The 12,139-nt window shown below is 34.5% G+C and overlaps 1 protein-coding gene across 1 annotated transcript in view; it reads right to left on the bottom strand.

The window, feature by feature from the left end:
• The window catches only part of ENPP1 (ectonucleotide pyrophosphatase/phosphodiesterase 1), a 60,758-nt gene that overhangs the window by 6,576 nt on the left and 42,043 nt on the right, over positions 1-12,139 (bottom strand). The window contains exons 14-22 of the mRNA XM_059700355.1: positions 11,024-11,055; positions 9,902-10,029; positions 8,486-8,555; positions 7,493-7,580; positions 5,808-5,977; positions 4,957-5,008; positions 3,482-3,636; positions 1,771-1,900; positions 624-704 (exon numbers count right to left, since the gene is read on the bottom strand). Of these exons, the coding sequence (XP_059556338.1) occupies positions 624-704; positions 1,771-1,900; positions 3,482-3,636; positions 4,957-5,008; positions 5,808-5,977; positions 7,493-7,580; positions 8,486-8,555; positions 9,902-10,029; positions 11,024-11,055 (906 nt within the window). The remainder of the gene's footprint in view (positions 1-623; positions 705-1,770; positions 1,901-3,481; positions 3,637-4,956; positions 5,009-5,807; positions 5,978-7,492; positions 7,581-8,485; positions 8,556-9,901; positions 10,030-11,023; positions 11,056-12,139) is intronic.

Here is a 12,139-nt window from a genome sequence, read left to right as displayed (position 1 = left end):
GCCTTCCCTGGACCTGGGCAGCATCATGAACTTGTGGTCACATGTCATCACTAAGCATTAAAAAGAAATGACCAACAGGAACAAGACAGTTCATTCAGATTTATTCTCAATATCTGAATATTCCCTTTGAAATATTCACAAGTATTCTAGATGTAAACTAGAATAAAAATCTATTTGTATGCTCTATATTTTGAATTCCCTCTGTCACTTGAAGTACATTCATTCTTGTAAGTCAAATGCTGTAGTAATCAATCACGATATAAAATCTATTCATTTCAAGATTTAAAAAAATTATCAGGAACTTCCAAATAGTAACACAGACTGAAAGTTAATAGACAATGTTAGCTTGGTAACTTAGAAAAAAACATTATATACTTTTTATCACCAAAAACGTTTATAAACATTTAAGGAGAGAGCAGAATAATTATATTGGGATATACCATAATTCTAATACTGGTAAAATTTTTTGTATACTGGAATTCTCAATATCAAACAAACCAATAAGAATGTATTTGATATTCAGTGATTTCATTTAGAGCAGGTCTTATCACATAAATTATAGCTATTATATATAAACACAGAAATCCATTGAAATTATGAAATGTAGAGTTAAAAATTTTTACCTTGAAAACTTGGGTACATTGGTACTATATTAGTGGTAAGCAATGCTTCAGAATATATTTTATTTGAACCTTTGTTTAGTTCTACAAAGAGAATAAAAAGAATAACTATTTCATTCTTCACGAATAACATTGGAAATTATACTTTCTCATAGGGTGCATTTAAAAAAATAAGCTGAGTATTATCCCAAACTTGTAAAACTTTCTCAGGTACCGGTTCAAGGGAGAAATTCAATGCATTTGGTCAAGTCCCTCAACAAAATAAAATATTCAGATATGTTCTTCAAAGAAAAAACTTTACAAAAACTTTAATAAGAAGGGCCCCAAATTAAACATTTTCATATTTTACCTTATTTGTCTTATTTCAACTAAAGCATATTGTGTTGACAATCTTCTGTCCTTAAACTCTTTCACGGTGAAAAGAAAAAAACACAATATCTGGCTTCAGAACACCTACCACCAGAAAAAACATCACAGGATGTCTGCCTGGAAAAGCTGTACAAGGCTTCTTTGTATGGATTTTCAGCTGGGACCTGGTCTATTTTTATAAAGCAATGGCCAGGTTCTGACTTCAGACAGTTATTCCCGGGAATGAACTGGCTATTAAGGGTATTGGAGCACCGAGAGCCTTCTGATTTGTTCCTCTCTGGGCTGCCTCAAAATGTGTTCTCATTCACATACAAATCTGCCACTTTTAAAAACAGAACATTTAACATAGAAAGAAAAAAGCCACTCCCTGGGGGCTATGTATTGGTGAGAGAGCAAGAGCATTTAGGCTCTACCTTTACCTAATTCTTTGACAAATTAGACTTTTGTTTTCAAACAACAAAATGATATCTCCGTCTAAAAAATGCAGATGCATTTTTCTGACCTCACTGAGATTTTTCAAATTCTGGTTAGAAGAAATGCAGAACAGTGAAGAGTGCCCTACCTACAATATCTGTACTGAGTCAACTACCCTTTCAATCAAAAATAAAGTTTTCTAAATTTTACATTTGAGACCTAGTTTTAAAATTTTCCCTAGTAGTTGTACTTCTCACTCACAATTTTCATCAATCAGTAAATATGATGATGTACATTGTCCCACAAGAAAGAAAAGGAAGAGAGAAAGAGGATGGGGGAAGAGGAGGTCAGGGAAGAAGAAACTTACGTGGCGGAGAGAGGAACCCATAACTCATTTTAGCATTATTTTTATAAAATGAACATTTATGGACAGGACTAAGGGAAATTCGAAGATCCTCATAAAGGCAGTTGGAAAAGTCTTCTGTAGAGAAACTGTCCTGAAGATCAAAATGAAAAGCACCATCAGGTATCAGGTATGTAAAAGGAAGGAGAGGACTTTGTAAGTAGCTAAAGGTGAACTACATCATAAAATTACGGAGTTCTTGCTGTCTGTTCATGTCCTTTATCAGTTTTCCATTTCCTACTATGATATTCATCTCTTTTCTATCTGAAGTGCAAGTTCTTTACAATATTAAGGACATTAATCATTTGTCATATATGTGCAAATAGTTTCCTACTATGGTGTGCTAATTTTGCTGATAACAGGTGTTTGTTTTTTTTACTCAATTTCAAACTTTTACATAGGGAATTGCTGATTTGTAGAAATTTGAGACTACCTTCCATACTCAGTTACACAACCAAGAGTTTAGGGGTGGGCAAGTGTAAAAAAGCCGCTGCACAGCAATGTAATGTGAAAACCTCGGAAGTAGTGATGACTCGGAAGTTTTGCAGCTTTGATTACGTAAGAGAGCTGATAATAAACAACCAAAACACCATAGTTGAGGTATTAAACAACAATAAATGGATGGGGACCGACAAAACTGTGTAGAATGCTATTAGTACAAAGTCAAGTTTAAAAAAAAATGTGAAAAGTGTTTACTGTGTTTGAGTATAGTCTTCAATATATATATTTTTTAATTCAAGTTTAAGGTAGAAATGTTATGTAAATATCTGAATGTGTGTGCACTATATATTTTTAAACACAGAAATTTTATATATATATATGTATACACATACATATATATATACATATATACATATATAAATATATATATATACATATACACATACCCTTATATTTTTATTTAGCTATCTCAGTGATATCAACAATAGTTTTATTTTTTAAGTTCAACTCATCTAAGCTCTCTATCTTTTAAGGACATCGCACAGCTTGCCAGATACTTTCAGTTTCTGAAAAGCTGGTCAGTCTAGTTTAAAACTTCCATCTCAAGTAAGATCTAAATCTCATCTCCACCCTTTGTTCTCTCTTTCAAAGCCCATCTCTGATTATTTCTCTTTCCACCACAGGCCCCAGGAGTGAGGAGGAATGGTGGTCTTATTTTGGGACATTTTCCCTCACTCCTCTCAAGGCCTGACTCCTCTGGTTTGGGGGGTGAACAGGACCCCCAGCTTCTCCCTGGTTTGGTTCAGGGGTCCGTCTGTGGATGGATGGTATATGCAGGGAGGCGACTGAGCCTTCTCCATCAGTGAGAATCTGCTAAGAGTTGAGCAGTTGAGGGAAATCCGTGTACCCACATACCTATGCATTTAGAGATGAATAATTGTGACTGATTGTAAAAATGATTTCATAAAATTATAAAATAAAATCGTAACGTATTTAAACCAAAGGCCAGAGAGAAGAATTTACTGCACATCCCTCGTTTCACAGAAAAAGAAATATTCTCCAAGTCTCAATGTTACTGGCAGAGCTGAGACCTAATTTTTCTGACTCCCAGTTCAGTGACCTAATTTGAGAAGTGATTACAGAGCCAAGATTAACAGTGATAAACAATGCTCTCAATGTGCTTAGTGATCATTTGAAGTAACCGCACAGAACGAAAAGGGTGGCAAATACTTGCATTTCTGTTCACGGAGTAGGATGACCAGAGGGGCATCTGGATGTCTTGGCTGTAGCCACTCACGAACTGGTGCTGGTAGAGCAGACAGACAGTGCCGCTCTTCTGGAGAACCCTGGGTCTCCCGTAGGGTAAAGTTCCACGCTTAATAACTTTCTCTTGGGTCGCAGGAGGAAAACAAAACCACCTTTTCAATGTACTTAGAGTGCATTACATGACAATATATATGATACACTCATCTAATTTTTTCCCCTACTTCAAATACTGAAACAATAGTTTTTAACAAAGAAAAAAAAATTCAAAGAGCAGCACCATAAACAATTAAGGAAACAAAAGGGATTCAGTAGTGCACTTTTTGTTCATGAAGATTCCAAAGAGCAATGTAATATGAAGATATCACAATAAACATGAAACTGCTAGAAATTTCAGCCATTTAGAAATTCCATTGCTAAAGTTCTTTAACATTATTGCAGTTACTTCTGGTTCAGGATGCACTCCAGAAAGAAAATGCGTGTACTTGGAAAGCAAAAGTGCAGACCTGAAATTATGAGACTAAGCTGAATGAATCAATAATAGTATAGACTGTTTTTCTTGCCCTTTCCCCAAGTGGCATGTGCTTTGTAGAGTTCTCTGTAGACACCATCTAATTTAATTATTAAATAGCCCTATAAATTAAGGTTATATAACCATTTTACAGGTGAGGAAACAGCAGCTGGTAGGAAGTAAGTACTTGTTTCCATGGACACAGTTTCTAAGCTCATATTCAAACCCAGTTCTACCCAAATTCCAAAGTGTCATTCTTTACCACAACACTTTAACACCTTGGGGTCACCAAAGGTTTCTCTAACTGAGCATGTATAGAATTTTATACAGATAAGATCCAGTAAAGAACAGTGCAGAATTCACCTTTTATTCCAGCAGGAAAATAATGTGAGACAAGTAATTTAATCTATTAGAGACTCTGTCAAGTGTATCAGACACTGTATATTGAAGTGTCACTGTACATCCAAGTCAAACTAACAAATTTCATCAGATGTCTGCATAGTGTTAATTTTCATTCACAGGTGATGAAGAAATAACTTTAGATGAGTGATTCAATTTATACTCTCTTGTAATTAACTAAGAACCCAGTGAGATAGACATTTAACATGTATTTTAAGTGGAAATTGGAAGACTTATTATAAACCTAAAAAATCTTCAAAATCTCAAAAGATCTCTACTATGTTCATAAAGAGTGATTCAGTTTCCACTAAACATATTGCGTACTGTTTCCACTATAAATATCCCTGCTTTCCTTATGATTAACCATCTAGACTGTCAAGCAAAGAAATCTCTATGTTTGTATCAGGTGGTCCTCCACTACTCCTTTTATTTTATTAGCTGTTCTATAAATTGCCACCAAACAAGTTCTCTGTGATTCACACTACTGAGAAAAAGCCTGCTTCCCTATTCCAAGTTGAAGAATAAACATGCCTTACCTTCTGCCATGGTCAGATTCAACTGTGTCTGAAAATCCATGACTGGAAACATCTATAGAGTTAATAATACTATTTTTAAGGAATGAAAGACATGTTTTAATTTTGTAACAAACAACATCTATAGATTAATTATTCCACTGTAGAACAAAGATACAATTTAAAACCATCTTGTACAAGTCAAAATTATTTTTTTTTTATGTTGAGGATAAAGGGATAAGGATGACAGTTGAAAAAAGACAAAACTGTTAGCACAAGCACACTATTAATTGAAAGATGAGAATATAATTGCTACTTTAAAATTCTTAGCCCTACTCCTCAGTCTTTCTAAAAGCCTAAAACAAAATAGAGAGAACAAATTCAACTACTCCCCAAATTTCCATCTTTAGGGATCTCATCAATTTTGCTCATAACCTGTCACATATTTTCATCCTTTTATGACAACTATATATTAAAGTTGGAGAAAACTGGAACAGTGTCATATATCCATTCTATACCCCAAAAAGAGATATTTTCCCCCTAAATTTAAAATAAGGTGGGGATGTACTTTAGAAAATGAATATGGTGACTGGTTTATAATCAAGACCTCACTGCTGGGATAACAGGACTCAGCTAAACTTCCCCCAAACTGCAAGTCAAGTCACAACACCCAGGGATAAAAATAGAGGCAAAAATAAGGTAGAAGAAAAATAAATAATAAAAAGTCTGCATGTGTCACTAGAATTAGAAATAAATATTATTTTTACTCTCACTCATAAATTTTAATTTGATCATTAAGTCTTTCCACAGCACATGCTATGCAAAAAGTGCTATGAAAACATACACACTGGGCGCAACTTCTCAGCAACACTTACTGAGGGATCACACGAGCAGCCAAGGTTGTTGCTGGGGGTCCTTGTGAAGGGGCACTGCACTGGGGGACGGACTTCTTTGGGATGCTTTGGGGTGTAAACAGGATTCTTTAGAAGGTGGTTAAGACTTCCATGAGTTCCATTATTAGGAGCAGGTGTCAAATTCAGTAAGTCTGCATAATTCCAAGAACGGTAAAGATTACTTAAAAGTTCCAAAATCAAATAAATAGACTTTTACTATGATTTATATTATTTAAAACCATATTTATATGAATCCTTAATTCTTTACCTAAAATAGAACTCTAAAATTCTCTTGGGATTTAGAGTATTTTTAACTATGCTAGTCTTTATGGAAATACTGAGGTATATGCTATACTTCTTTATGAATTTTTACGAACTTTAATGTCTGTAATAACTATAATTAGCATATGTTGAATGCTTATTATATGCCAATCACCGTACTAAGATATTTTTCTTACTTAATCCTCCAAACAATTTAATAAGTTATTGTCTATATTTGACAGATGAGTAATCAGAGCCTTTGGCTCAATGTCTCAAAGCTACTAAGATAATAGACCTAGGATTCAAAATTAGCTTTGTCCAAGTCTAAGATTCATGCTCTTAATAATAGTAATAGCACACACTTACATAGTAAAGCACTTACTATATGCCAGGCACTGTTTTAAGTGCTTTAAGATCTAGTAATTCATTTATGTAAATCAGCTCCCATTGAAAGAATTATACTTAGGACATATTTAAGGTTTTGTAAATGCCCAGTATCATTATCAGAAAAAGGAATTAATATTTAAGATGTAATATTCCACCCACAAAGTACTATTTTGGGCACAAAATTCCCTGGCTGGTTTTGCTCAGTGTTTAGAGTGTCAGTCTGAAGACCAAAGGGTTATGGTTTGATTCCTGGTCAAGGGAGCGTGCCTCAGTTATAGGTTTGATTCCCCGGCCCAGTCCTGGTTGGGGCCAGCTTGGAGAGAAAAGCCCTCCCAGCACAATTATAGCCAAAGGCTATGGTTGTAAGCTTGACCTTATAGTCTGACCTTGTAGTCCTAGGTAGCTGAGGGATGTGGGCTGCGGGAGGTGCAGCAAGTGCTGCCAAAACAAAGCTTGATAGAGTTCAGAGAATGGCAACAACAGGAAAGAAGCAGATTTGAAACTCACAAGAACATTGTAAGCATCTTGCCCTTGTTTTGCTTTGTGTGATTTGACTATAAAATAAAGATCCTGCTTACAGGCAGGGCCACTGTTTCCTCATCCAGGCACAGTGATCCACCTAGCCCCAACTGTATTCTCTTGGCTGTTTTCTTTAATCCTTCACCGTGCCTCCTCAAGTTCACCACTGGTCGTGCTGGACACAGTTCACACACTGATCTGATTCAATGGTCATATAATTGAGCCCTGGCAAAGTACCAAGCACTGAGGATGTACAGACCTCCCTACTCTGGGTATTGTACTTTACCAACGTGCAGCTTAGTGGAAGAATCAGATAAGTAATCAGATAGTATGTTGGGCACATTTTTTCAATGAGTTGGGGTCAGGAAGGAAAAAGGTAGAAATGTGAGGGTCTATCTTGCCTCATCATCATCTTCACAAAGGTGCCCATCAAATAACTTATTTTTGATCATCCTATCTCAGCTGTTTTCAGAAGGGATGAAAGCTGCCTGTTCACTTACCACACATTAAGTTATAGACTTCAATATTTTCAAAGGAATCAACTTCAAGACCGTGCTTGAGTCCAGGTCCATAGCCAATAAAGAGGGCCTAGATTGACCAGGAAAGTAGCAGTTTATGAATTCCAGTTATAAATATAGTTGGTCAAATGTAAAGTACAGTATAGGGAGTATAGTCAATAATATTATAATAACTATGTATGGTGCCAGTTGGGTACTAGACTTACTGGGGAATCACTTAGTAAGTTACATAAATGTGTAAGAGCTATGCTGTGACACCTGAAACTAATTGTAATATTGAATGTTAACTGTAAATGAAAAATATTAATTATAAAATTTTTAAGTGAATTTATATTCTTTACATTGTACATATATAAACTAAGTATGTTAAGAGGAAAAATACTATGCCCAATGAACTTTGTGGGAATTTTTTTAACCCCTGTTGCACAGATAATCTAAGGACATCTAGAATAATTTTCTTAACTTCACCGTAATTCCTGACTTGACATTCAGAATAATAGTACAATGAAATCCAATTTTATCTATGAAATGGGATATATACCTCACCCTGCCCATCTCACACAGTGTTGCAGGGATCAAATTAGATAACTATTGTGAGTATATTTTTAAAAATTTTAAGTGCAAAGTAAATTTAAGGTATTATTTTCATTTAGAATATAAGTATGATGTCTTCTCAAATATTAACAAATTGTTTTTCATTTACTGTGGAGCAATATTGTTAGTGCAGCATAATATATATAAAATAATTATTGGAAATTTAGTAGGAAGTATGTGTCACATGTTCATGAAATATGAATATAAATTTTAACAAAAATCTATTACTTTAATTAATACCAAAGAAAAATAGCTATATGAAAGTATATTTTTCAATATTCTCATTCAAGACATATAATCAGTGTTTTTAAGTCTAAAACTTTATATACAAGCTTTTCTTCATATAACTATTATTTTTAAAAATATAATAGGTATACTCACTTGCATATTTGAAAATAGGTTGTCAGAGCCATGAAATCCATCTCCACAATATTTCCTTTCTGAAGGATTCCTAATTTTTACATAATATGAATTAATAATGTAAAGTCAATTCACAAAGCAAAATTTATAACCATGGCATTATTTTCATTAATAAAGAATAAGTAATTATTTTTTAAAACAAACCAAGAAAAGGTAAAATCACTTGGCTTTGAAAAGCATTAAAAGCCACATTTATCTTTTATTTTGTAGACAAATCAACTATAAGCTATATGGTATAGAGGGAAAAAACCTACTATCATTGAGACAGAACTGGTTTTGAACCTTGATTGTGATAATAATTAGCTGTGACTCTGGAAATTTACTTATCTTCTCTTGATTTCAATTTTGTCATGTTAGATTGTTTGTAACAATTAAATGGTTTAACCTAAAGAAATGTTTGATGCATAATAGATGTTCACTAAATATTAATTCTCCCATGAGGGTAAGAACCATCTGGTCTTTCATATTTCCAAACACTACAAGCACAGGTCTCTCATAAAGTAGAGACAGTGCAATTCTATTAACTAAATTCCTCAACCCTAGCTTTCTGGCAACCATCAAGAGAGTTAATGATCAAATTTTGAGATGTTAACCATATTAATGATCTAAATAATTTGCTGAACACACCAATAAGCTGAGGTTTATTGATAGATTAGTATAACAAGAATGAAAAAATATGCCGAAACCGGTTTGGCTCAGTGGATAGAGCGTCGGCCTGCAGACCGAAAGGTCCCAGGTTCGATTCCGGTCAAGGGCATGTACCTGGGTTGCGGGCACATCCCCAGTAGGAGATGTGCAGGAGGCAGCTGATCAATGTTTCTCTCTCATCGATGTTTCTAACTCTCTATCTCTCTCCCTTCTTCTCTGTAAAAAATCAATGAAATATATTTAAAAAAAAAAAGAATGAAAAAATAACTGTGTATAATGATGAAGCTAATTGGTCATTATAAGGTAAAGAGCTTTTGCCAATTATCTGCTGGACTTTGAAGACATTATTAGGCATAACTGTAATGTGCAGAAGAGATACAATGGCAAGTGGCAACACAAATCTGGAGCACAGAAATAATCACTGTGGAGGAAGTGGACAGAGCAGTGCTTCTTAGCTGTAGGTGATCTTCCCTTGCTCAGGGACTTTTGGTCTGTGTGGTGACACTCCGGGTTGTTACAACTTTTTCATCTAGTGAGCAGAAGCTGGGAATGCTTGCAAACACCCCACAATACACAAGACAGCTCCCCACAATATTATCTTATCTAAAATGTCAAGAGGCCAAGGTTGAGAAACCCTAGAATAGAGTCTAGAGAATCATATTTGTGCAGTTTTCCTATTGAATTACTAATTGATCTGGCTAAGTTTACCTGGGAGGCTATCAAACTTACAATGCAAGTTGCCACTGAGGGTCCAAATAGAATGTCAAGGGCTCAATCCTGTCACTTTTGGCAAAATGCAACCGCTTGGGTAAGAACTGTTTTAGGTAAGGTTTGAAGTGCTGGTTTGGCTCCCGGCACTAAAATCATAGAAGGCAAAGACAAAAACATTATTTGCAGATTTTCTTAAGTGTAAACTTCTTTTGAAAGTGCTTTCTAACTCCATATGAATTTTTCCTCACAAATATTTTACCAGCATGCCCAGTAAGTCATATGTGGAAAAATAAATGAGTTCATACTATTTGTATAATGTACAAGTTAAATATTCCCAGCTATTAAATATTCTTATTTTTACATGAAACCATAATCACTGCATTGATGTTCCAGAATATGGAGACTGTGTCACAAGATTATATTTGAGTTACTACTGATGATCCTATTTTCAAACACTCGTATAACTACAATTGTAAGAGTTTTATCCAAAAGAGAAAATTTTATCCACCAGTTTGGCTCAGTGGATAGAGTGTCAGCCTGCAAACTGAAGGGTCCTGGGTTCAATTCCAGTCAAGGACACATGCCCAGGTTTCCGGCTGGATCCCCAGTAGGGGACGTGCAAGAGGCAGCCAATCAATGATTCTCTCATCATTGATGTTTCTCCTATCTTTCTCTCCCTCTCCCTTCCTCTCTGAAATGAATAAAAATATTTTTAAAGGAATTTTTTTAAAAAGTGAACATTTTCTATCAAGTAAAATAAAATAGTCTAGATAATTCAGCACCAGGACAATAACTTAAAAAAATAGGCATTAAAAAAGACTGGTAGAAATATATTGTGGTGCTAACAGTGTTTATGGTGGTACAGCTGTAGGTTTTTTTTCTTCTACTGTTTTCAATTATGCTTTTCTTGTACTATCACATAAATTTAACAATGTCAATAAACAAATTCTTAAAACTTTCAAACCTAAATTATTGGGACATGTCCTTAAAGATCTTTAAAATCTACAATACATTTAAATGTTGGCCCAGTTACTCAAAAATTCTAATTCTATAATCACAACAACAAATAATGAACATTTTATAAATATATATTATACAAAACTAAAAGTAATTAGATAATAGAACAATAAAAATACTCACAGAAAGATTTCTGACAATGCCTTCATAATTAACTGAAGGGGTACAAAGATAAAAAATTAATTATTGATAGTATGCTACAATTAGAAATAAAAATAATACAAACATATAGACTGTCAGATTCAAGGCCAATATTTCTAACAGCTCATTTAAATCATTATATATTAGCCATTGACAGAAATAAGATAGATGTTTAGGAATCCCCACCCAAGCCAATGAAATTATGTCACACGGTCAAATGAAAAGGCAAGTTACAGAACATCCACCTAACCATCCAGTTGTCTCCACCTGATCATCTATCCAACTGCCTATCCATCTGTCTACCCACCCATTAATCCATCCATCTATCCATTCATGCAGTCAAATACTCATGCATCCATCTACTAGAGCTAGTATGATTTCACTGAATAAAAATGAAAATGAATGTGTTTTATATACCCATAGAAAATATCTGAGAAGACACATTCCAAACTTAACAGTGTTCATCTCTAAAGAGAGCAACTGAGCTGTAAATTAGGGGAGCTTAGGGTGGGAAACTGTTAGTTTTTGTTTTATATACTTTGATAGTCACTGATAAATCCAGAATTTCAAAATAAGAGGGATAGAGAGAAACTCAGGAAAAAAGAATAAGTAGAATAGTTTTGGAACTGTGTTTGCATAGCAAGCCCACAATTACCTAATTCCAGTCTAGCTTTCTAATTAGTTAGACTTTACATAATTTTGACAAAATTATCCAAATAAAAGAATATGTAAAACATATTCATATATATATGAAATTAAATTATATATATGTATAGGTATAGTTTTTGCTTTAATTTGGGAAACTTGAGGGCCTAACTGAGCTAAGAGTGTGGCTAAAGCTTAGCCATCCCATCCTAAACATTTCTGGGACTGCCATTCCTCTACAGTTTTTATAAGAGGTTCTATAGCTATTGTATGTCACTCTTATACATTTAAAAAATACTAATTAGGGGCCCTGGCCAGGTAGCTTAGTTGGTTAGAGTGTCATCCTGATACACCAAGGTTGCAGTTTGATCCCTGGTCAGCGCACATACAAGAATCAACCAATGAATGCATAAATAAGTGGGACAACAACTTGATGTTTCTCCCTCTCTCTCT

This window comes from Myotis daubentonii, chromosome 6, assembly GCF_963259705.1.
Source record: "Myotis daubentonii chromosome 6, mMyoDau2.1, whole genome shotgun sequence".
In the NCBI taxonomy this organism is placed as follows: Eukaryota; Metazoa; Chordata; class Mammalia; order Chiroptera; family Vespertilionidae; genus Myotis; species Myotis daubentonii.
This window is presented reverse-complemented; position numbering and strand designations above follow the sequence as displayed.